The sequence below is a fragment of the Mesoplodon mirus genome (genome assembly GCF_964341445.2).
Source record: "Mesoplodon mirus genome assembly, chromosome: 7".
Classification (NCBI taxonomy): domain Eukaryota; kingdom Metazoa; phylum Chordata; class Mammalia; order Artiodactyla; family Ziphiidae; genus Mesoplodon; species Mesoplodon mirus.
In genome coordinates, this window is record NC_138983.1 from 103,071,287 (window position 1) to 103,097,909 (window position 26,623).

Consider the following 26,623-nt stretch of genomic DNA (forward strand, 5'->3'; position numbering starts at 1 on the left):
CCACCCAAGATGTGCCCTCTGTGTCAGCAGGGACTTGATCCATTTGTTTGCAGATTATCCCTAGCATGTGACCCATAGTAGGTGCTCAATAAAAATGTGTTGAATGAATAGACTGTTTAACTTGGAGATTCCCAAATGGAGCTCATCAGGGACGCTGTCCCATTAAAATCCTGGGAAATGTGCATGGGGACTCACCAGGAAGAGGGTGGCTAAACTCCTGATGGCCGTGGTTCCTAGTACCAGCCACTTAGTTCTGAGTACACAGACAACTCGGCGTTAGACTGAAAACAAACAAAACGGACGTCATGAGAGTTGCCATCACGTGCCTTGAGGAACCAAGCCTTGTGCAAGGCTGACCCCAGGGCTGCCTCAACTGGTCTTACCTACGTGGCCCTGCTGCCGTTTTCCTGAGATGGCTTTATATGAAGATTCCTTGCAAACTATTGGTGGCGCCTGGTGAATTTTCCCAAAACACGTTTTCAGAAATGAGTGTGAGGCTCACACTTGGAGAAGTGCTTGAATCTTCAAGTTCTCCATCAGGAGACTGTGGTCTAGTCACAGCCACCACGTGGCAACTCCCCCCCGCACCCCCGCCTCCACTCTGTGTCAGGTGTAGCTTTGGCACTTTGCCTGTGGTTTCCTCAGGTGCTCAAAAGTAGGAAACTCCAAGGCTTCCCTGGTGGCGCAGTGGTTGGGAGTCCGCCTGCCGATGCAGGGGACGTGGGTTCGTGCCCCGGTCCAGGAGGTTCCCACATGCCACGGAGCGGCTGGGCCCATGAGCCATGGCTGCTGGACCTGTGCATCTGGAGCCTGTGCTCCACAACGGGAGAGACCACAACAGTGAGAGGCCTGCGTACCACAAAAAAAAAAAAAAAAAAAAAATTAGGAAACTCCATTTTGCTGGTGTAGAGAGGAAGGCTCAGAGGGATCCAATTATTTGCTCACGATCATCCTTCTAGGAAGCAGCAGTGCTTGGATTAAAACAAAGTCCTCCCCAGTTGAAAGCCCATCTCTCGCCCTCTGCGCTTGCATACAGAACAGGGGCTGTCCTTTTGTACCTCCACACTTAAATACTCAGCACAATTTGTCCTAGGAGCTAAATGGGCATGGCCAGGGCCCTTAAGGCAACAAATGAGACCAGTAATCCTCAGAAGGGCTCTTCGTGTACTGCCCACTTATGGCCTGTGGTTTGATTGATCCATCCATTTCCAGGGATAAAGCTGTGTCCCATTTTCAGTTTTGCTCCACAGTTGTGGGTTTAGTTTAGATTTCCCATCTCACACGTGTTCATCCAGAGCCAAGGCGTCTCAGAACATTGGGCATCAAGCAACAGAAACCCACTGCAACTCGTTTAAGCATAAGATAGGACTTTATTGAAAGTAGCCTGGGGCATCCTATAGGACAGTGAGTGAGGCCAGGCTAAGGAGAGCCCAGAACTGCCTCTTTCTCTGAAGGACTGTTTTCTCCGTGAACCTCTGCTTCACGAGTCTCCTCTTGCAGAGCAGCTTTCTCTGTGCACGTGGCTCCCTGGTGGCTTTCAAGTTGATTAGATCCAGTGCAAGTAGCCAGTCCACAATGACCATGGTCATGGTCACCCAAGGCCACGGGACCCACTTTGGGAAACACTGTTCAAGCAAGGACCCTTCCCATGGAGAGCGGGGCTTCATGCTTTGTCCCCAGAGCCCAGAACAGTACCCTGGCACATATCTGTGGAGCTCCATACTTACCTGTGGGTGGAAGCAGCTGACTTAGCTGCACACACACACCAGGCAGCGCTCTGCACTGCAGTCACAGTTGTGCTCCAACACGATCTTTATCTCAATCATCTGCTTGTGGCTCCCCTTTTCAGAACTGTAACTGGTCTGAGAAAAGTGAAAATCAAAATCGAGACCAGGTGGAGTATCCACTGTGGGCCCAGCACTGCCTGATATGATGCAAAGGCAGGGCGCGCCTTCAAGGACATGGACTACATTTAGGATCCGACCTTAAAAGGGGAATTTATTGGGAGGACACAGCATTTCTTGTGGAACCCAGGGGCAGAAGTACAGCTGGGCTTTCCAAGGCATCAGGACCAAAGACCAGAAAGTCATCAGGAGACAGCTATGTCTGAGGTCTCATCCTCATGTCGCCCTCTTTCAGCAATCAGCTTCTCTCTGTGCTGAGGTACGTCCCCTGCTTCACTCACCTGTGGCCCCTTAATCCCTGATACCACATTGCCCAACCCAGGACCTGGGAGAGATGAGCCGAGCACAGCCCAGCTTCTGATTGGTTCTCCTGGTCAGGTGAACACATACCTATCAGCTGTGACTTGAGAGGGTGGAGGTCACATGGCACCAATATGGCTGCTGAGATTCCTCCTTTTGGGTGGGGTGGGAGTGCTGGGGGGAATTTTCTTTGCTCTTTCATAGCCCTGGGGCCAGTTAGGGCCCAAGAACAGGTGAGGTGGGTGGCTTTTGATTTTTCTCCCCTGTCTCTACCTTTCTTATATTTAGTCTAAGAACAAAAACACGGCGGAGAGGAAAGGAAGGGCCAGGGTCTTCTGGTTTTTACCTTTTTAGCTTTTTCTGTAGTGAAAAGATAGAGAGCTCTGAGAAGTCTGAACCAGTGAACAAGCAGGACGAGTGTGCCTTTGGGAATTTTGAGGTGAAAGTGACCTCCTGCTTTGGTTTTAATTTACTCTTGCAGATAACTTCCTTGTCTTCCTAGGCACTCTTCAGGGCTCCAGCCTATTGCTACCATTCCCAGCTAACATTCTCCCTGCCTTCCTTTTAGACGGAGGTGCATCCATGCTCCATATTTTACGTACTAAACATCCATGAGCTATTCTCTGAACAACGTGAATAATTTTCTACTTGATTGTTTCCACACATACAAAACAACTAAGGTCCTTTGTGCAATTCCCACAGCACTCCTGCCGTATAGGAAGAGTCCAGAAGTGTTCAGATCAAAGTGGGGGGCTGGTCTCTAATGAGTTGAAGATTGAGCCCCGTGTTGGTTTGCTAAACACAGTGATGAATTCCCACAAGCTTAGTGGCCTAAAACAACAAACGTATTCTCTCATGGGTCTGGGGGCTGGAAGCCCCAAATCAGCATCAGCTGGGCTGCAATCAAGGTTTTTCAGAAGGACCAAACTCCCTTGGATGTTCTAGGGAGGAGTCCATCCCTTGCCTCTTCCAGCTCTGGTGGCTGCTGGCATCCCTTTTTTCTTTTTCTTTTTTTTCTCGCTATGTAGGATTCCCATCTAGGGAAATACAATAATTTATATGTGCATTTTCCTGTTGATGGATATTTAAATTGTTTCCAATTTTCAATATGATTTCTTTTAAAAAAATTTTTATATACTTTTTCAAGGTTACTTTACATTTACAGTTATTACAAAATATTGGCTATATTCCCTGTGTTGTACAATACATCCTTGAGCCTATCGTACACCCAGAAGTTTACATCTCTCACCTCTCCACCCTGTATTGTACCCTCCTCCCGCTCCACGCTGGCAACCATTAGTTTGTTCTCTATATCTGTGACTCTCCTTCTTTTTTGGTATATTCGGTAGTTTGTTGTATTTTTTACATTCCATATATAGGTGATATCCTACAGTATTTGTTTTTGTTTGACTTATTTCACTTACCACAATGCCCTCCAAGTCCACCCATGTTGCTGCAAATGGCAAAATTTCGTTCTTTTTTAAGGCTGAGTAGTATTCCATTGGTTATATGTACCACATCTTCTTTATCCATTCATCTCTTTTAAATTTTTTTTTTTTTTTTTTTTTTTTGCGGTTACGCGGGCCTCTCACTGTTGTGGCCTCCCCCGTTGCAGAGCACAGGCTCCAGATGCACAGGCTCAACGGCCATGGCTCACAGGTCCAGCTTCACCACGGCATGTGGGATCTTCCCGGACCGGGGCACAAACCCGTGTCCCCTGCATCGGCAGGCGGATTGTCAACCACTGCGCCACCAGGGAAGCCCCTATCCATTCATCTCTTGATGACACTTAGGTTGCTTCCATATCTTGGTAATTGTAAATAATGATGCTCTGAACATTGGGGTGCATGTATCTTTTCAAATACATGTTTTTGAAAACACGTGTTTTTGTTTTTTTCGGATTTATACCCAGGAGTTGAGTTTTGAGGTCATATGGTAGTTCTATTTTTAGTTTTCTGAGAACCCTCCATACTGTTTTCCACAGTGGCTGTGCCAGTTTACATTCCTACCAACACTGTACCAGGGTTCCATTTTCTCTAAAAATTGTAAACTTTCTTCCTAGGGGTAATTGAGATGGTAGTTCAATAATCACATAAGATCAGGTGAAGTCTAAAGAAATTTTAGAAAACCTGGATAAAGTAAGAAAACATCTGTTCTCTGGCATCTGAATGTTAGAGAGACACCAAGACATGTGGGCCAAGTTCTGGAGAGAAGGGAAACACAGACGCAAGCTTGACATTTGGTGCAGCTTTTCTCCTTGGGGCATTTGCGGATTCAAATCTTACAGCCTAGGAGCTGAAAAGCCAAGGAGTTCAAAAGACTCTAACCACAGAAGCTGCTGGCATCCCTTGACTTGTACGTGCAGCACTCTAGTCCTGCCTCTGTGGTCACTGCCTCCGCCTCTTCTTTGTATATAATCTCCTCCTGTCTCTCACTTATAAGTACACTTACAGATGGCACTTAGGGCGAGGATAGTCTCAACTCAAAATCCTTATATCCGCAAAACTTTACCTTGTAAGGTAACATTCTCAGGTCCCAGGGATTAGAGCCTGAGATCTTTGGGGCCACCAGTCAGCCCACTGTAAGCCCTAAACGTCTTCTCTCCTGAGGAAGGTCTAGGCTGGGCAGAAACCCCGACAGACATCTACCAGAGGCCAGATTGAGAGCCCTTTTAGAAGGTCAATTCTCAGCTCATTTGGAACCTTGCTATTGCCCTTTTTTTTTTCTTTTCTTTTCGGTACGTGGGTCTCTCACTGTTGCGGCCTCTACTGCTGCGGAGCACAGGCTCTGGACGCACAGGCTCAACAGCCATGGCTCACGGGCCCAGCCGCTCGGTGGCATGTGGGATCCTCCCGGACCGGAGCACGAACCCGTGTCCCCTGCACTGGCAGGCAGACTCTCAACCACTGCGCCACCAAGGAAGCCCTGCCCTTTCTTTTTTCCTCCTGTTTGTCCTCAACAGGGGGAAGCATTAAGAGTAAATGAGGGGCTTCCCTGGTGGAGCAGTGGTTAAGAATCCGCCTGCCAATGCAGGGGACACAGGCTCGAGCCCTGGTCCAGGAAGATCCCACATGCCGCGGAGCAACTAAGCCCGTGCCCCACAACTAATGAGCCTGCGTTCTTGAGCCTGCGAGCCACAACTACTGAAGCCTCCATGCCTAGAGCCTGTGCTCCGCAACAAGAGAAGGCCATGGAATGAGAAGCCCGCACAACACAACAAAGAGTAACCCCTGCTCGCCACAACTAGAGAAAGCCCGGGCGCAGCAACGAAGACCCAATGCAGCCATAACTTAAAAAAAAATAATAATAAAAAAATAAATGCATTAACAGATTTTGTGTTTCCTCTCATCGTTAGTGTATTGCTTTCATTCCTAAGACCCTAAAAAATTGGAAACCACTCCACTTACCAGGAACACACTTTGCAACATGGATCCGGGGGAAGCTGTTTTCTTCCGTAGACACTTCATGACCCCGGTTTCCACAACAGCAGGCACTGCTGGCTCTGCCAAGTTGCTGGAGAAGGGCACCTTATCTGCAAAGTCACGAATCCAAATGGGCCCCCATTGGCAAGGGTGGAAGGAAGTTGTTTGGCTTAGCTTCTTGGGGGATCAGAAGATTGGGAGTTCTGGGGGGGAACTGCAGGTACCTTGCTGTCCCTTGGTACAACGTCAGGGGAAAGAAAGGTCGCTGGTAGCTTCTCAGAGCTACCAGTTGGGGCTGTGCAGAGCGTCTTAGTAAATGCCATTTTGGTTGCAAATAACAGAAACTCAAACCGGCTGAAGCAAAAAAGGGGACATCTACGGGGAAGAAAAGATGGCTCCTGCCTGTCCAGACTCCTCCGCTTTGCTTGCCCTTTGATTCTCTAACCTTCCGCATTTCCTTTCAGTAAACTCCTTTTCTGTTTAAGTTAGCCACAGGAGATTTCTGTTGGTTGCAACCAGAGAATCTTGAGTGATACAAAAAGTCCTAGTGGAACCCAAGGCATTGGAATGGGCCTTTCCAAGGAAAGAAACCAGGAACCAGAAAGTCATCAGGAATCAGGGTAACTTTCTGCATCAGTTGGAATGCCTTCAGCTTTTTTTTTTTCCTTCATGGAGCTCATAATCCATTCATTTATTCAATAAGCAATTATTGAGTATCTATCCTGTGCCAGGCACCCTGGTCAGTCTTAGTGTTCCATACAGGTATAAAATATGCCAAGACCCCTGCCCTCAAGTAGCTCACATTCTAGTGAAGATAAGACATGTGAGCACATAGAGTATATTCACAACACAGAATAAGAAGAGCTATGCCATGGACACATATACACCAGCAAACATAAAATAGATAGCTAGTGGGAAGCAGCCGCACAGCACAGGGAGATCAGCTCGGCGCCCCGCGACCACCTAGAGGGGTGGGACAGGGAGGGCGGGAGGGAGGGAGATGCAAGAGGGAAGAGACATGGGAACACATGCACATGCATAACTGATTCACCCTGCGACAATGCAGAAACCGACACATCTTTGTAAAGCAACTACACTCCAACAAAGATGCAAAAAAAAAAAAAAAAAACAAGAGCTATGCCAGAGGGATGAAGCATGACTGTCTTCAGAGACCTAGAAAGCACAGATGCAATATCCTGGTAGAGAGGGCCTGGGCAGAGAATCGCAGGTAGGTGAACCTGTGTGCACAGAGAACGTGGTATGTATGAGAAGCTGCAAGTTTTCAACATCCGTGGAGCAAAAGAGTTCTTGCAAAAGTAGTGGGAGACGTGGCTGAAGAAATTGGTTGAGGATGAAGCATAAAAAACCCACTGAAGTGTTATCTTTTTTTCCTGAGGAGCATGGGGAGCCATGGAAGATTTTTAAGCTGTTTGAGGACATGGTCAATTCTCTGGGTTTCAGAAAAGTCCCTCTGGAGTCTGGGATGTGGTGAAAGCTGGGCTGGACCTTTCACCAGTGGGCATGCTCAGTCGCTCAGGAAAGGTTTTCGCTCTGCCTTGGGAAATTTTTCACGCCGCTCTGGCAGCGGAGCTCGCCCCGCCCACGGCTTCTCCTCACTGGATTGGTTGAACTCAGGGAGGCTACCAGGAGGCCCAGTTGACCTCCCAACTCCACACCCCCGCCCCCGCCCGTTAACGCTCTGGGCGCGCGCTGCCTTCAGCTTTAAATAACAGAAACCTGGATGTGGGTAGATGGTAAAAATTTGGAGCCCCTCCCAAATGAACTCTAGCCATGTGGCTTGCTTTGTCTGATGAGAGGTTGGCAAACACATGGCAGGTGGAGACTTGAAAAGTGTGCTTTGGGGCTTTCTCTCTCCTCTTGCTCTTGGAAACCTGTACCCACCACACGTGGCCTGGTCTGGCCTGCTGGGTGATGAGGGACCACACCAGGCAGAATCAGACGTCCCAGATGAGGCCTTTCTAGACCAGGGTTTCTCATTCTCGGTACTATTGACATATTGGATCAAATAAGTCTTGGTTGTGGGCAGCTGTTCTGTGCACTGCAGGATGTTTAGCAGCATCCCTGGCCTCTACCCCGAGATGATAGTATCACCCCCACCCCAGTTTAACAACCAAAGTGTGTCCAGACATTGCCCAATACCCCCTGGGTGGCAAAATGCCCCCAGTTGAGAACCACTGTCCTAACCCAGCTTGCCTGGCAATGACCAGGCAGGCATGTACACGAAGCCACCCTAAACGAGCCCCAGCCAAACCAACCAGACCAGTACAAGTGGCCAGCTTGACGTCTGGAATCATGAGAACTAATAGTTGCCATTTTAAGTCACTAACTTTTGAGTGATTTGCTCCACAGCACAAACAGGTACATCTGACTACAGTGGCTGAAACTGATAGGATTGATTTATTTATACAACAGGATGTACAGAGGTAAGCAGTTCAGGTACACTGCAGAGCACAGTGATGCCACTAGGCTCCCACCCAGGCTTTTCATGTCTTTCCACTGCATTGTCCTTTGAGGTGGGCTTTGGTCTCTTGCTTGTTACCTGGTGATCCCCAGCATGGCTTCTCCAGCTCCTAGTCCGAGCTCCAGGAGAGGAAAAGGAGACAAGGCAAAGGGACAAAGAGAAAAACTTTCTCCTAGCAAAGCCTTGCCTTTAGTTCCAGAAGGGAAGCCCTGCCCAGGGCCTTCACCTGCATGTCACTGGCCAGAACTGAACAACACAGCCAGGTCTAGCTGCAAGGGAGGCTGGGAAATGAGGGCATTTCGCGTGCTGCTTATACAGTAGAGGGAGGCAATGACTAAGGGGCTTGTAGTGTCTGCTGCACTGTCTCTCTGGGGGTCGTCTTGGTGTCTTCTTCTTTTTTTTTTTTTTTGCCACACAGTGTGGCTTATGGGATCCTAGCTCCCTGATCAGGGATTGAGTCCGGGCCCTTGGCAGGGAAAGTGCAGGGTGGACGGCCAGGGAATTCCCTGGGGCTTGGTTTCTTGTCTCTACCTGTTGCTTATCTATCCTGGCCATCTCTTTCTAAGACTGGCTTTGTTTCTCCAAACACAGTGGGAGAAATGGCCACCCCAGCTGGGAACTGCATCAAGACTTTCAGCTCCGGGCCATTAATGACCTGTGTGGTAACTCCGTGTCCCACTTCCAAATATCAAGGGCACAGGTGCTGATTGGCCCAGCTTGGGTTAGAAGAGAAACCTGATTGGTCTGGCTTGGGTAGACTATCTACTGATCAGCCAGTCAGGTGTGGCCAAGAGAGCAGCAGTAGGTAGGGTAAACCTGGTTGGGGAATGTGCATTCTCAGAGAAAGGGGTGTGTGGCTGAGGAGACACCTAAAGAACCATCTAGTTCAAGGAGTGAAGAAAGGACATTGCCATTGTGGGTTGCAATGTTGATACGGTAAAGATTAACACGTCCTTTGAAAGACCTCAAATACAGTGGAGTCACATAGGCATTACATTTAACTTATGCAAATTCAAATATTTGTATTCAACCAAAGTATTTTTTTTCCCACACAATTTGGCTTCCAAACATGAGCCAGCTACTTAACTACTGCCTGACCAAGTGATCTTTTCTGGTGCTGGAGATTGCTGTTTTGGATTTTGGGGATATGGTACAGTATAAGTAATATGTTCTTTATGGAAAACTGCTGGGATTTTCAAGATTATTTTTAAGGTCAGGTGATGCTCACCCTTCTCACTGTGTAAGAATTACCTTTAGTGGAAGATCATGCAAATCATTTTTCCCATTTCCTTCTAGTTTTAATCAGTATAAAGAATGCATTTGGTTTTAAAATATCAAAATACTTTTATTGTGCCTTTTAAAAAATAAAAAATAAATGATATTCATGGCTTCTGGCTCTTCCTCCTGTTTTGTTTGGTGGTCTCTGGCCGTACAAGAAAGGCAGGGAGAGAACAGATGGCTGGAGAGAAGGCAAAAATGAGGGTCTCTTCAAACACCACGGGAAAGGGGTGTGTCCACCTGGGCAGTGTGTGTTCTTTGATGACTGGGTACTTGGTCTGTCCTGATGGCCTGGGACTTGACCTACTGGGCTGTCTTGGTGCGGCAGAATGGGCAGCGTGAGATGGAGTTAGAAACCTGGGTTCCAGACCCAATTCTTGAATTTACTAGCTGTGTGACTTTAGACGGGCCATTTAACCTCTCTGGCCTCAGCTTCCTCATTTGTAAAATGGGGAACATAATGCTATTTACCTCCCAGGGCTTGAGAGAGGATTAGACGAGAAGTGTTTTGAACACCGCAGAGCGCCCTATAAACATGACTCACTGTTATGGAAGCGATAAAACTGGTTGCTGTTCACACTTATTATAATAAATTCAGATATAAATGCACTATACCATGGCCGCAACAGCCCTGAGGTTACCATTCTGTCCTGTGGCCCCAGTACACGCCCTGGGTTTTCTCAACTGCGGGCTTCTCAGAGCTCCTTGGAGGTGTGACATTTGGGTTTGTCACTACCCAAACACATAATTGCATCTACCAGGCCTAGGAGTCTGAATTTCAAACTTATTCTTCATACGCCTGCGTATGTTTACATTCATAATATCTGTGAAAAGGACCCCTCTCCTCACACACTCCAAAATACAGTATTGTGCAAAATACCAGTCTAGGAAGCAACACACTAGGGTAGCAACCTTTAATGTCCTAACAAAGCATCTTAGTAGTTTGACGCAGAAGAGTTACACTGACTCACGGAGGATCACGCGAGGCCCAGCGGGACGACGTTTCTAGTTCCTTCCACCAGGTTTAGAAAACAGAAGGCTCTGGCTGGATTTGCTGGACATTTCTCTCTTCAGCATCTCCCTTCCTTGGTCCATCTTTGGGGTGCCTTTTCTGGCTCCAACCTACAACAAGCAAGAGCAACAAACGCCCAAACTCTATAATTGTAGGGAGACCCCCAAATATTTCTCAAATGGCATTTTTTTTTACTCAAAATAAAATCTTTGTTGTAAAAAATATTTATATACACACATAGACGTGAGCAAAACGAAGGAAAAATGATCCACCATTATCACACTACCCACAGGTAACCTTATTCACATTTTGGTGTACACTCTTCCAGATACACAGATAACGTTTTCTTCTGACATTTGCATCTTTTTTTGAACCAGGAGTTTCTGATTATAGGCAATTTCATTGGGATGGACTTTCTCTCGAAAAGCTGTTACTGAACTGAATGCCTTATGTCTCTGATGTCTTAGGAGGGTAAAATGCAGCATACTCTAGGGAGTCTGTCTAACCCTTTTCTGAGCACTACTCCTGGATCCAGGCAGCCATGTGTGTGACTCTGTCCCTGGTCATAGCTGATCGGGCACTTGGCACGGGCTGGGCTTTTAAGATGGTCACTCCCAGGATTTGGGGTTATGGGCTCTAAGATGCTACTTGCTTCCTGGGCTGGTCCTTTGAACTGGGGGACCATGAGGTCATTCCTTCCTGTCACATGACTGGAGAGAGCAGAGATCAGGGGAGCCACACAGAGACACAGAGAGGAGATACGGCCTGTGTGTGCGTGTGCGCATGCTTGTGTGTGTGTAAAAGAGATGATGCCTGAGATCTGATGGCTTACCAGTTCTATTTCGAGGCCAGGCTCTCTTTCAGCTCCCAGTTTTTATGAGGCACTCAACCCTATATCCTTAAAAAAGCCCCCTCCCCCTCCCTTTTTTTTTTTGCGGTACACGGGCCTCTCAGTGTTGTGGCCTCTCCCGTTGCAGAGCACAGGCTCCGGACGCGCAGGCTCAGCGGCCATGGCTCACGGGCCCAGCCGCTCCGTGGCATGTGGGATCTTCCCAGACCAGGGCATGAACCCGTGTCCCCTGCATCGGCAGGCAGACTGTCAACCACTGCGCCACCAGGGAAGCCCCAGGTGGTTCTTATCGGCCAACTTGGGGAAAACCTTCTAAGACTTTGTGGCTGAAAATGTAGCCTGCAGAGCTGTGCTATCGGTACCAGCTGGGAGCTGTTCAGAAACGCAGAATCCCAGGCTCCCCCAACCCGAGACCTGCTGAGTCACAATCTGCATTTCAACATCCCCATATGATCTGTGGACAGCTTTGAGTTGAGATGCGCCACTGTAAACTATCCTCTAATTGGCTGGTTTCGGGAAAAGTAAGTAGCCGTTTTGGCCATGTGTTTCCCCTGATATGCATGAAGAGAAAGCAAAAGACTGAAATACTATTGGTTGGTCTTGCACTCACTGAGACACAAACCAGGACCCGCAGTAACGACTGGGATTTGTATCAATAAAATCAGCTGCGGTATATAAACAAAGTACCATTTCTAGACATTTCAATAACCTTGCCTCTTCAAGTTGATCTTCAAGTTGATCTCTGAGTTTTAGGATTCAAGCTTCATGTTAATTCCTCCTACATCATTCACCCTCTTTAATTAATTCACCTCCCAACAAGGAGTTGCTGAGATCCCTCCATCTAAGTACATGCCCTCTGTTTCTCATAGGAAAGCCCATTTCATCAGTTTCCAGTAGTAAAGAGAAGGACGGGGACCACCTTACCGATTTCTCTGCCATTAGCCGCTTGACTCTGGCTTTCAGCTTCTCCTCTTGCTGTAGCCTTTCCTCGGTCAGCTTCCCCTTCTCTGCCAGATGCTGCCGTAACTCTTCTTGCAGCAAATACTGCTGAGTTTCCCGAGAACTGTTGATCTTCATCTGAAATGAGGGGAAGGGGAACTGCAGCTGATGGGGGACAGGACTAATGCAGGAGTCATTTCCACTACCTTTGGGGGCGGGACAAAGGTTCACGAAACTTTCTTCAAAACACAGAAAAATGATGCTTAGCTTAGTAACTAATAGCGAAGTAGTAGAGCATCGTGGTTAAGAGCTCAGACTCTAGATCTAGATAGAATCTCAGCTCTAGTTCTTTCTAGACACTTCTTCGTATAGAAAATAAGCGGGTGAACTAAGGCAGGCCGTCTTCCTCCTCTTTCATCCCTGCCGGCCGCTTGGGTGCGGGATTCCGTGGAGAGCACGGGCCCGTGAAGGGGCTCTGCAGCACGCCTACCTGACCTACTGCCCTTTCCAAATTGGCTTTAATGAGGTTTGCTCTGTTCCTCATTTCTTGCAGCTGAAGCAATTTCCTTCTGGAATCCTCCCGAAGCTTCTCTTCCACCTGAAAGGATGATGAAACCGAGGGCTTGCTGCTAATGTGATCATCATGCCCTCTGGGGAAACTCTTCTGGGTGGGCTAATGGCAGTGGCGGAGTCCCTGAGGGGTAGGGACAGCTGCAGCCCAGCAGCAGGGGTCACAGGCATGCACAGGGTGGAGGCAAACTCACAGGGAGTTGCCCCCTATGGGAAAGGGCCGAGCTCTGCACCCGGGGCTCAACTATGTTCTACCGCACACTCCCATCCCAGCTCGGTCCCTAACAAGCCGTACGACACTCGGAAAGTTACTTCACTGCTCCGTGACTCAGTGTCCTCATCTGTCAAATGGGGATGATGATACTAGTATCACTGCATAGAGTCATTGTGGGGATTCGATGTTTGGAATAGTGCTTAAGGGCTCTGTGAGAGTGTTAAGTACTGTTGTAACCTATGAAAGGTGGACGGGAATGTCCGCCGTACAGTCTCGTTCTAATAACTCGTGATGGGTACTTGGACATGTTATGATTGGGTTTATTATCATAACTGTTTGTCGTCACCACTTTGAGCACACTCACTGGTGGTAACCTCTCTGGAGGCTTGCTAAAGCAATGTCTATTAAGAACTGCAGCCTGCAAAGGAAGGCATTTAAAGTGGAGAAGCTTGCCTACTTTTCCCCCCTTGCTTGGGTAACAGTCAACGCACGGTAAGCTTGGGAGTGCTCCACGCTACCCTTGGCTCGCCAGTGTAGGCCTCGCAGCTGCTCAATTCTTGGATGCACCTGCTGAACCCTGGGCCCTGGCACTAACAGGAAATGAGGCAAACTCTCGTAAATAAATGGAAAGTTTTTGTGCTGAAAGAAATTCACAGGCTGCTTTTTTTAGGGATCTGAAGAGGGGGATCACAGGGATGTAATAAAAGACCCAGAAAAGCCCTTAAGAGCTTTCTTCTGAGTAGTGTGGTCCAGTGGAAGAGCCTCTACCCAGCTCCGTTACCTTGGAAAAGTCATCTAAGCTCTCTGGGCCTTAGTTTTCTCCCAGGTCTAAACATGCTCTGACTTCTATGTCAGCAGCCTTTTTCATGTGCTGCAAAAGCCAAGTCCAGCCTTGGACTCTGCCCCTGTCTGTGTTCTGCATGAACAGCCCCCGTTCCCGTCCCGAAGCCTCAGAGTCACCCTCGGCGTCCGCCCTGCTCCCTCTCTCACACTCGGGGGTCTCACGCCTGTCCACCAACCCCTCTCACATGCAAGCTGGACTGTGACAAGTGGCCTCCTCGCCTCGAGTTTAGTTTCTTCCAGTGCAATCTTAACGGTACTGTGAGAGTTACCCAGCTGTAAGGCAGCTCTGTCCAACAGAACTTTCTGCAATGATACAGGTACTCTGAGCGAGGCTGTGTTGTCTAATACGGCAGCCACCAGGCACATCTGGGGATCGAGCACTCGAAATGGGGATGGTGTGACGGAGGAACTGAACTAAAAATTTTAGTTAATTTTCATTAATTTCAGTGTAAACAGTAGCATGTGGCTGTTTGCTACGCCAGCGTCACTGAAGTCAGACGAACCTGGAGTCAGACAAAACCGACTGTGCCATTGGGCTAGTTACTTTACTAGTAACTAGTAGCCTTGACTTTCTCATCTGTAAAATGGAGAGGATGATTTCTAGATCACAGCGCTGTTGTGAAGATGAAGAGATGAAATGTTCAAGGTAACTCCTAGTACGTGAGAAATTATAACTACCATTTTCACCCTGATTACTGTCCACGAATGTCACTGCATCAGTCACTTGTTCAGAAGCCTTAGTAGCTTCCCACTGCCTGTGTGGTACAGAGCCCAAGCACCTGAACTAAGGCAAAACACCAAGCCAGGGATTCAAGAAGCCCCTACGAACTCTGAACGAGGTAAATAAAACTGAATCCACACCTAGATAAACCATAATAAAACTGCTGGAAATCAAGGGAAAAGACAATCTTAAAAGCAACCGGAGAAAAAGACAGATTATGCAAAGGAACAATAGTTAGGCTTACAGATGACTTCTAAATAGAAATAATAGGAGCCACAAGACAATAGTGACATATCTAATGCTGTATCTAATGTGCTGAAAGAAAAGAATTGCCATTGTAGAATTCAATACGCAGTCAAATGTGTTTTAAGAATGAAGGTTAAATATACATCTCCAGACAGACACACAGGCACATGTGAGAATTTGTCATCAGCAGAGCCACAATGAGGGAAAACATTAAAGGGTATTCTTCAGACACAAGAAAAATGAACCCAGGTGGGTGATCAGAGATGCAGAAAAGACAAGCAACAGTAAGGGTAATGTGTGGATATGATACTGACTATATAAAAACACTAATAATGTCTTGTGGGGTTTTAAGCATCAAGAGGAGTTTAGAAAATGACAGCAATGGCTTATAAATCTGGAGGGGGTAAGTGAAATTAAGGTGTTTGAAACTCACTGCACTGTCAAGGAGAAGGGCATAATTATCAACTACTATTGCCTCTTGGTAAGTTAAGAATGCAGGGCTTCCCTGGTGGTGCAGTGGTTGAGAGTCCGCCTGCTGATGCAGGGGACATGGGTTCGTGTCCCGGTCCAGGAGGATCCCACATGCTGCAGAGCGGCTGGGCCTGTGAGCCATGACCGCTGAGCCTGTGCGTCCGGAGCCTGTGCTCCGCAACCGAAGAGGCCATAACAGTGAAAGGCCCGTGTACCGCAAAAAAAAAAAAAAAAAAAAAAAAAAAAAGAATGCACATTATAGTCTTCAGGATGACTACTAAGAGAATAGTAGAAGAGTGAAAAACTTAATTAATGTGTGGTTTTGGTGAGTCAAGGATGAAAGCTATTGTCTTACTATTACTAAAAGAATAGTAAAAAAGTGAAATATTTCCAAGCTAATAGAGGGGGAAAGTGGAATAAGAGAAAACCATCCACTCAGAAGGAGGCAAGAAAGGAGAGAAAAAGGAACATACCACAGATGGTATATCTGGTATTGAGCAAGAAGGTAGATTTAAACCCCAGGACACGAGTAATTACATAATATAAATGGACTAAAAGTCAAAGATTGTCAAACTGGATTTTGTAAAAATGATACGCTATCTGAAGGCATATGTCTAAACCTTAAGACAAAAATTGACAGAGAACATATGAAAAAGATATGGCATGAAAACTCTAACAAACAGAAAGCCAGTGGTGAAGCTAAATGACAAAGGAGACGTTAAGGGAGAAACACTAGTAGAGATGAAAAGGGACATTTCATGATGATCTAAAGTTTTGCTCTACAGGAAGTATTAGGATTCTAAATTTATATGCACCTAGTAACACAGCCTCAAAATATATAAAGCAAAAATCGTTCATATTAAAAGAAGAAACACACAAATGACAAACATGTTGAGATTTTTAAAAACATTCTCAATGATGGAACAAAAAGAAAAAAAAATCAATATGAGAATTTAAGTTGGAACAACATCATTGGCAAACTTGGTTTAATGGATCAATTCTTTCTTAGATAATTTCACAATTAAGATCTGAAGGCAGTCTAGGGTTGTGGTTACACACAGGAGCTTTGGAGTCAGGCAGACCTGGATTCAAGTTCTGCCACAACTACTTTATGCAAGTGAACTTGGATAACTTCCTCCACCTCTGTGAGCCTCAGTTTTCCCAACTGTAAAGTGGGGTTAATACCAGTATAGACCGCATGGGGTCATTGTGAGGATGAAGAGATGATGCAGGTGGAGTGCTTGCCCCAGAGTGGTTCCCAGGCCGACCTGTCCCTGCCATACCTTGCTCTTTTCCCTCAGCGTCATAGAGATCAGGCTCTGCTCGGTACTGCTCCTTTTCAGCTCCACCCTGAGCTTCCTCATTTCTTTTTCCATGTCATGGATTTGCTGAAAGAGTTCCAACAACAGGGAAGTCAACTTCACAACTCATTTCATCCGGTTCATTAAGGAAGAAACCTAGTCTGGGATTCGCTTCATTCCTTCCCTTGGGGGACAATTCCACATCTTTGAGGCAAAGTAGACTTTCTTTCAACGGATGCAATGAAAGGGCTGGGTGAGGGAAAATTTGAGTTTCTTTTGAAGATCAGCATGGATCCTGGATTAAACAGTACAAGATACCTATCCACTCATTAGAATCTCTTTCCTTCGGGTATATTTTTGAGTTCAATCTAAATAAGGGCTGTTTGGAAGACACAATGGGCACAGTTTGGAAGAAAAGAACAATGACATTTTTCTTTTTTCTCATTTGAGGCAGAGAAGTGTGCTCCTGACAGAGAGAAGAACACACGTATCCTGCCCCCGGCCCAGGCACCGTCCTTCCCAACGGATGGAAAACGTATGCCTGGTGATGTGCATGAGGGTTCGGGCCGGTACAGGGGGTGAACATTTACATTGAGTGGTCATTTTTTCATTGTATTGATTTTTATGTTCACCTTCCATAGAAGGCCAGTGATACATTTGCTTTTTATTTCGTTTTTATGAATTGTTGTAAAATTGAATGTATTTAAGTAAAAATACTTCAAGAAGAGTTGTGTTAATAGCAGTGCTCAGGGCTGTGATAAAACTTGTGACAGTGGATCATGAAAGTCTGGGCATCACAAGTCCAGGGGTAGGGACCACGGTGAATTTCCAGCAGCATATGGTGGCCACCTCCCGTCCCTTTCCCCAGGGGAAACCTGATGAGGGGCCTTGAGCCAACTGCCCAGAAAATCTGGGGAGAGTGTGTTTTCCATGGTCTTTTCACCCATCTCTTTGAGGCCAGCAAATCAAAGAATTAGGAGACTACATTAACAGACAAACACCCAGAAAGCCCCAGAGCTTCTGCTAGCTAATGGGCCAAGGAACCACTCCAAAATCCTCAAGGCCACAATCTAGGCTTTCAGTGGACACCGAGGGGTCAGGAGGTTCAACGCACGGTTTTGCAGAGTTTTAACTCTTTCTCTTGGGCTTCCCACTTCTCCTTCTGGGCATCTTCCTTCTGTAACTCTTCTTTCAGCACTGAGCACTGTGGAGAAAAAGGACAAGGCCACGGGGGCTTGGCTGGGGGTCCCAAGTACCTGTGTTCACGCCCAGGAGTGTTTCCTGCTGTATAACCCAATCACACCTCTGAATTCTGAGAGGCGAGACCATTTGTGTGATGGGAGCACGGGATCCTGCAGTCGTTCCCAGTTCATGCCTCTCATGAGTTCTGAGGAATAGAGCGTCTAAATTCCTCTTCAAAAGCCAGCAAACTTCACTGCAGGGGAAAACCAGCTTTGTAGACTCTGGGTACTTAGGGTGCAGGAATTGGGATGTTTTCACACTGTGACTGGTGAGGGTGGAGGGGGCCGAGCCAGTGAGCTGGGGTCCATCTTAGGGCTTTTGTGCAGGTTGCATCTCAAAGACACAACTGCCCCGACTGGTGTGGAGGGGTAAAAGGAGCTGTCTTGCCCGAGGGCGGCTTGGCAACAGGCATTAACGGCATAAGGATGGATGTGCCTTATTTTGACCCAGCAATTCCCACTTTAGGAATGTACCTTAAGGACAATGACTGGAGAAATAAGTAAATCTGTAGTTTCAAGGATGCTCTTCACAGAATTGTCAGTAACAGTGGAAGAAAAAAAAAAAAGAGGAAACAACCCAAGTGTTGTTTAGAACAGCAGACCACTTATAACACTGGGTACATCCAGGAGAAAGTATGTAGCTTTTAAGACGAATGATAAGAGCGTTGATTTATTAGAATGGAAAAATAATAAGTATTTAAAAATTTAAAAAATGTGCATAGTATAAATTAACTATAAAATGATTGATTGATTGATTTCTAGGCAATATATAGAAACAAGACTGGAAAAACAGACATGAACATATTAACACTGATTTCTCAAGGTAGCATTTCCTCTCCTCTCTTTTTAATTTTTCTTCTCAATGTCATCTACTTATTTTTCTAAAATTAACACACATGATGTATGTCATTAAAAAAAAGGCATCTCAAATGTTCACAAGAGCAGTACCCTTGGTGGTGACGAACCCTTGTGCTATTGGCCAGCACAGTCTAGAGGAGAAGGGACCTCATTCCAAGGTCAACGAGGAAGGGGAAACGGGGACATAAATCATCCAAATGCATTTCAGGAGGTAGAAGAGCCAAGCAGGTGCTGTCTTTGCAGATTCCTTCTACTTAGCACCAGCTCTGCATCCCCTTCCCATCACCAACACACACACACACACACACACACACACACACACACCACATTAAACAGCTATAGCACATGCCTGGGAAGACACTCTGCTTGGGGGAAACGAATGCAGAGGGCTTGGCCAGGCAGCCGACCTCGGGCAGAGGCAGAAGAGCACAACGAAAACCAGCCTCCCACTTCTCGCAAAATGATTTTGTCATCCCCATTTCACAGATGGGGAAATGGAGGCCAAATAAGTTACAATAAAAGAAAGCTCTGGGATGGGACCCTGGTCTGTCTGATCCCAAAGCTCGTGCAGTGCCTTTCACCAGCTCCAAACTGGGTATGGTACTACGTACCAGGTATTACTTACTGTGCCTTTTCCTTGGAACCTCAAGATCTATTCTCACCCCACCCCCATGCAGACCTAGCTATCGGGTAGCCTCTGGGAATCTCTGAGTTGCCACCTGAGATGAAAGCTTTGAGGTTTTACCTTGACTCACAGAAACAGGCACATCATGCAAATACTGAGAAATCTTATCCTATAGGGGCAGGATTCTAAAGTTAGCATTGAAGGCAAGATTTGCAAATAGTCAAAGTTACATGTAAAAAGCTCTTTGCTTGCCTACCACGTTCATCTTCCATAGAGACATTCCACACACTAAAGTCTAAGGAAGAAATGAGCGTCTGCGTGTTTGCATCTGGATCTTCAGACGTTCTGCTTTGAAGACAGTTATGAGAACCAGCGGTGCTGGGGCCACGATGCAGCCGTGTGGTCATCCTTGCTCACAGGGAGATCGTATTCTGTTTAATGTTAAACTTTGCAATGGCAGTATATGCTCATAGGTGTGTTTGTTGCTGGGATTAAACAAACTCATTTATAATAGGGGTTAGAAAATGTTTGCTGGATTTGAAAATCTATTACGCTTATTCTGAGCCACATACACACTGTCCTTTGAAAGGCTTCAGAGAACTTGGCCACCTGCCCAGCAGCTACCCTCCCTGTGTCCTTGGGCACTGGCCTCATCTCACCACTGTGTGTCATGTGACTCCACTGTGTCTGCTTTTCGCAGCTACAATTTGCTGATGACCCGACACTCACTCTGGAGCTGAGGGCTTCGAGCTGGTGATCCTTTTCTTTGTTCTCACTTTTCAGTTGATTCACCTCCTGTTGTAGTTGTTGAACTTGACCATCCTTTACTAACACGTCTCTTTGCAAAGATGACACCATCTCTGTAAAAGAACCAAACCAAAACAAAACAAAAGACTCATGGAGGTCGAAGAGGCAGGAAGGATTATTGGCAACACCATGGCTGTCAGCCAACGTTCGGACAAGACCTTCCAAGCCTGGGCCACCACCGGTGCCCGCCTAGAAATGGGGAGGCTTTTTGCAAGGGTCCCAGAGCAGGAATGGGAATGAGAGCAAAGTTCACGGAACAGGGTTTGAGGCTTCAGTGAGAATGAGGGGCGGTCAGCATCAGCGAGAGGAGAAGCCTTTGGGGGCCTCTTGTGGGCACAGGCCAGGCAAAGCCGGGAGGAGAGGCCACACCATGGGCCTGGGGAACAAAGGCCCAGCACAGGGAAGGTCCAGGAATTCTTCTCCAGAGGCCAGGAGACGGGCGTTTGGCAGAGGGCACTGCTGGACACTATTGATGGGGTGGGTGGTTGGTTTCTCAGTCCTCTGAGTTTGGACCCCTCTCTACCACTTATTAGCTTGGTGGTCTTGGACAAGCTATTTCACCTCCCACTGTCTGTCCCACACAGAGTTATTGTAAGGGTCAAATGAGACGGTATGCCCCAAGAACACAAAGTGGCTAAATTATGTTTGTTACATGGCGCCTATTATTTTTCTCAGCAGCCAGCTTCCAAAATGGCCCCAATGATCCCTACCACCTAGAATTCATGCCCTGTGTAGCCCCTCCCACCGTGAATAGGGCTGCCATGGGTCACCAATATGATACTCTGGAAATGACGGACTGTTTCCTCTCAGGCTGGGTCATAAAAGACACTGTGGCCTCCTCTTTGCTCTCTCTCCAATCACTCACTCTGGGGGAAGCCAACTGCTGTGTCGTGACGACACTCAAGCAGCCCTAGAGAGAAGCATGTGTGCTGAGGGACTAAGGCCTCCAGCCAATAGCCACATGAGCAGCCATTCTGAAGGGGGATCCTCCGGCTCCACCCGAGGCTTTAGATGACATGACTGATGCCCCAGCCGACATCTTGCCTGCAACTCATGAGAACTAAGTCACCCCCCCCCTCAAATTCCTGAACTACAGAAACTGGAGGAGATAATAAATATTGGTTGGGGTTTTATCCATTACATTTTGGGGTAACTTGTTATGCAGCAATAGATAACTACTCCATTACTGTAGTATCATTTTTTTAACATCTTTATTGGAGTATAATTGCTTTACAATGGTGTTTTAGTTTCTGCTTTATAACCAAGTGAATCAGTTATGCATATACATATCTCCCCATATCTCTTCCCTCTTGCATTGTAGTATCATTTTGAATAAAAGTGGGAAGAAGGGTGCATAAATGCAGTGGTATTGGGTTATCTCCTACGGTTCTTTTCTTGAAAGAACATCAGGCCCAGTTTTAGTGGTAGGTATCAATCAAGAATGTCTATGAAATAAAGCACAAAATGCTCCAGAATTTCATTTTAAAAATGAGCTTTGCCTCCAGGACACAGTTCAGTTACTTGGAAATCCCTCTGGGGCTTGCCACACTTTGAGTGGGTCCAGCCCATCTCAAGCGTTATCCCAACCCAGGCCTGTACGACTCCCTGATCGGAGAAGGTGGGATCTGAGACAGGCTTGATGCTTGGATGAGGTTTCACTGGCCGACATACGGGAGGAAGGTGAGGACCAGCGAGTTCATCCTTACATTCCTGGTGCCCAGAACAGCACCTAGCCTGGGGGAGGTGCTCAGAAAATATCTGAGGACACCCCAAGTGAGGGAGGAGCATAAGCAGAGACCTGGGGGCAGCAGGGGGTGGGTGTGGGTGTGATTAAGTTGCAGAGTGAGGCAGAAGAAAAGCACAGATTCATACAGAGATGGGGATTCACGTGCGACTCAATGCTATGCCTGCCTTCTACAGCTGTGGGCATGTTTCCTGCTACGCACTGGCTGCTTTCAGAGTGATGTGCCCCTCCGAGGCTCACTGCCTCCTCCCTGTCACCTGCTTCTCTCTCTCCCCTTGTCTGTGAGTGGCCCCATCCTCTTCAGGTCTCTAGACATGTCAGTTTCTGCTTAAAAACCTCCACTGGATTCCCAACACCCTTGGAATAAAAACCCAGACCCCCCCGACCCTGCCCAGCCCCACAATCCCCTGTTCACTCCACGCAGGCTCGCTTGCCCTTGGCTTGTCCTTGCCCACCTGAAACACGTCCTCTCTAAAAGAAGGACATAGCCTTGGAGGATACAACATAAAGTGGTTAGAATCAGCTAGGTCCAAGGGGGCGTAAGATTCGGCTTCCAGGGGAACTTGAGCCTCATTACAGGCTCATTGTAATACATGAGCGAAATGACACACGCACCAGCACCAGGACAGTTCGGAGGCTGACCATAAAGGTCAAAAAGAGGGTGGTGGGGCTTCCCTGGTGGTGCGGTTGCTGAGAGTCCGCCTGCCGATGCAGGGGACACGGGTTTGTGCCCCGGTCCGGGAAGATCCCACATGCCGTGGAGCGGCTGGGCCAGTGAGCCATGGCCGCTGAGCCTGCACGTCCGGAGCCTGTGCTCCGCAATGGGAGAGGCCACAACTGTGAGAGGCCCGCGTACAGGAAAAAAAAAAAAAAAAAAGTGGGTGGTGGCCCAATTCCTGGAAATCCCCGCCCCTTCCCCAAAATATTAGAGTTGTCCCAATCCTCCCACTCATTAGCCTATAAAATTACCCAGCCCATAAAAACTAACCGCCCCATATTTGGGGGTCTCTAGCCTTCTGAGATGGCCCACACTCTGTCTGTGGAGTGTGTTTCTCTCTAAAGAAATCCACTTCTTACTGTCTCTCACTGAATTCTTTCTGCATGAGACATAAAGAACCTGAGCTTTATTAAGTCCCGAGACCAGATGCGTGATCTCGATTAAAAGATAGTGGGTTCTGAGTGGGTTCGAGTCCCAGCCCACGGGTTCAAGTCCCACCTGAGTTCCATGGTTGCACACCCACTAAGCTGGTCTCCCTTGGCCTCCCCCCTTGAAGCGCTGGCCACCACGACACACAGTTTATTTTCTCCACAGCAGCACTGCTCTCTGAAGTGGGCTTGTTTATTCATCCCTTTACTTTTATTGTCTGTCAACCCCTCCCAAATCTGTGAGTACAGGAATCTGACTGTCTTGCTTGGCTCTCCCTCCCCGGAGCCTGGAACGGGGCCTGACACCTAGTAGGAGCTCAAGAAACATGTGGAAGCAATGAAGGAATCCAGGGAATCAAAGCTCAGCCACAGCTGTGCGTTGGCTGCCCCTCTCCCAACCCAAGCCCTTTATCAGGGAACCACCTCGGATCAAATTAGAAAATGGTTTCCCTTGGGCCCAAGTGCACTCGGCTGAAATGGGTGAGACCATGGGTGCCTTAAAGGAGTGACCCCAGTTTGTCCACGCTCTAGTTTGCACTCAGGCTGCTTTGTGGAACCACCCAAGCCACAAGGCGACCTGTGTTCTCCCTGGTGGGGCCAGTGCTCAGGAGACCTTGTAGCCAAGAGATACCATTCTCTCAAATATTTACCAGGCCCTGCCCTCGGAACTGGGTGGCAAGAAACCTCCACTGAGGGAGAACTCTAATGCACCGACACGGGTGATCCCTGAGGCTGCACCCAGGTCACGGGCACAGGTGTGCTGGTTGACTGGTGATGTCTGCAGGGGGAGGGCAGAAGCTCTGGGGCCTGAATGCAGAAGGGCCTCACCTGACGTGATGGCGGCCTCCCTCCTTAAGTTCTCGGCCTCGTGCTTCAGGGAGGTGATTTCTAAGTTTCTCTCAGACAGGGTCTGGCACAGCACCTGGTTGTAGCCTTGCTGTAGGGCACTGATCTGTGGAAGGAGGCAACACACAGTCAGAGGGGGCCAGTCAGGCCTGCAGGACACGCCGGTACTTCTCCAACATTGGGCAGAGTCGGGTTGATCTTGGATCGGGGTGTTGGGGAAACCAAGGTTTTCAGTTGTCACTAGTGGAAGGGGCAGGAGGGGGCCTGTTCCTTCAGTGACCACCATGTCATCGGTCCTCGAGACACAGACCTTATCTTTGTGGCCACCCAGGGGCTCGGGTGCTGCTGTCTTCCTATGACCTGTGGGTTTTCAGCCATAAATAGACCAGCTGTTGGTTCCAGATCATCCAGCACTGACTGGATGCACAGCAAAGTTCAAGAGCCGGGAGCAGGTTATGAAATGAATTCCCTCTAATGAGAATAGAGGGTAGTTTATACCTCACAGAACACTCCAGAGTTTACAAAGCCCGTTCACACATGCTACACTGATACTCGTCACAGCGTTGCTGAAGGCTGACGTTCCCATTAATGTGCCCATTTTGCAAGGGAGCCAGGTTGAGACTCAGAGAGGCGAGGCCCCCTGCTCGGGATCACGCGGCTGGTCAGACGTGGAGTCTGATTCAAACCCAGTCTTTAGTTGCCTGGTTCCTCCTTCCCAGGTGGCTCTAGGAATGAGCGTGAGAAGTTGGAGGCTGTAAAGCATGGCATGGACTCGGGAGCCGGACTGTGGCCTTCAAGTCCTGCCTCTGCCAGTTAACGGGCTTTGTGAACACAAGGAGGACACCATATTCTGTTTCCTTTTGTTCAGTCTGTACGCGGGGTGATGGTAGTCCCAACCTGATAGGATTGTTAGCAGTATTTTAATAAGTTAACATGTGTACAGGTGCTCAGATCATGCCTGGCACACGGCACAGGGGGATGAGCTATGACGGTCCTCTCCTCTGACTACCCACGGGGTGTTTTTTAGTTTTGTTTTGGGGTTTTTGTGTGGTTTTTTTGCGGTACGCGGGCCTCTCACAGTTGTGGCCTCTCCCATTGCGGAGCACAGGCTTCGGACGGGCATGCTCAGTGGCCATGGCTCACGGGCAGAGCCGCTCCGCGGCATGTGGGATCTTCCCGGACCGGGGCCCGAACCCGTGTCCCCTGCATCGGCAGGCGGACTCTCAACCACTGCGCCACCAGGGAAGCCCCTATCCATTCATCTCTTGATGACACTTAGGTTGCTTCCATATCTTGGTAATTGCAAATAATGATGCTCTGAACATTGGGGTGCATGTATCTTTTCAAATACATGTTTTTGAAAACACGTGTTTTTGTTTTTTTCGGATTTATACCCAGGAGTTGAGTTTCGAGGTCATATGGTAGTTCTATTTTTAGTTTTCTGAGAACCCTCCATACTGTTTTCCACAGTGGCTGTGCCAGTTTACATTCCTACCAACACTGTACCAGGGTTCCATTTTCTCTAAACATTGTAAATTTTCTTCCTAGGGGTAATTGAGATGGTAGTTCAATAATAACATAAGATCAGGTGAAGTCTAAAGAAATTTTAGAAAACCTGGATAAAGTAAGAAAACATCTGTTCTCTGGCATCTGAATGTTAGAGAGACACCAAGACATGTGGGCCAAGTTCTGGAGAGAAGGGAAACACAGACGCAAGCTTGACATTTGGTGCAGCTTTTCTCCTTGGGGCATTTGCGGATTCAAATCTTACAGCCTAGGAGCTGAAAAGCCAAGGAGTTCAAAAGACTCTAACCACAGAAGCTGCTGGCATCCCTTGACTTGTACGTGCAGCACTCTAGTCCTGCCTCTGTGGTCACTGCCTCCGCCTCTTCTTTGTATATAATCTCCTCCTGTCTCTCACTTATAAGTACACTTACAGATGGCACTTAGGGCGAGGATAGTCTCAACTCAAAATCCTTATATCCGCAAAACTTTACCTTGTAAGGTAACATTCTCAGGTCCCAGGGATTAGAGCCTGAGATCTTTGGGGCCACCAGTCAGCCCACTGTAAGCCCTAAACGTCTTCTCTCCTGAGGAAGGTCTAGGCTGGGCAGAAACCCCGACAGACATCTACCAGAGGCCAGATTGAGAGCCCTTTTAGAAGGTCAATTCTCAGCTCATTTGGAACCTTGCTATTGCCTTTTTTTCTTCTTTTCTTTTCGGTACGTGGGTCTCTCACTGTTGCGGCCTCTACTGCTGCGGAGCACAGGCTCTGGACGCACAGGCTCAACAGCCATGGCTCACGGGCCCAGCCGCTCGGTGGCATGTGGGATCCTCCCGGACCGGAGCACGAACCCGTGTCCCCTGCACTGGCAGGCAGACTCTCAACCACTGCGCCACCAAGGAAGCCCTGCCCTTTCTTTTTTCCTCCTGTTTGTCCTCAACAGGGGGAAGCATTAAGAGTAAATGAGGGGCTTCCCTGGTGGAGCAGTGGTTAAGAATCCGCCTGCCAATGCAGGGGACACAGGCTCGAGCCCTGGTCCAGGAAGATCCCACATGCCGCGGAGCAACTAAGCCCGTGCCCCACAACTACTGAGCCTGCGTTCTTGAGCCTGCGAGCCACAACTACATTAGATATCCTTGACTTATTACACTCTATGCCCATTACTATTTTCACCACCTCCCTCGTAATGCTTGAACCTTGGCTATGACCCATTGTCACCTCTGGACAAATAGTTTCTGCTCTATTTTCTGTCTTCCGTCCTTCTGGGCCACTTCTATCTACCATCATTACCCAAAGAAC

General features: G+C 47.8%; 1 protein-coding gene across 1 annotated transcript in view; it reads right to left on the reverse strand.

Moving 5' to 3' along the window:
- Positions 1 to 233: 233 nt before the first annotated feature.
- LOC309808921 (forkhead-associated domain-containing protein 1-like) overlaps positions 234 to 26,623 on the reverse strand; it is a gene marked incomplete at its 3' end in the record, with an annotated part of 289,187 nt that continues 262,797 nt past the window's right edge. The window contains exons 4-9 of the mRNA XM_082629488.1: positions 23,803 to 23,926; positions 20,007 to 20,137; positions 17,668 to 17,757; positions 16,536 to 16,640; positions 12,260 to 12,325; positions 234 to 281 (exon numbers count right to left, since the gene is read on the reverse strand). Coding sequence (XP_082485614.1) covers positions 234 to 281; positions 12,260 to 12,325; positions 16,536 to 16,640; positions 17,668 to 17,757; positions 20,007 to 20,137; positions 23,803 to 23,926 — 564 coding nt within the window. The remainder of the gene's footprint in view (positions 282 to 12,259; positions 12,326 to 16,535; positions 16,641 to 17,667; positions 17,758 to 20,006; positions 20,138 to 23,802; positions 23,927 to 26,623) is intronic.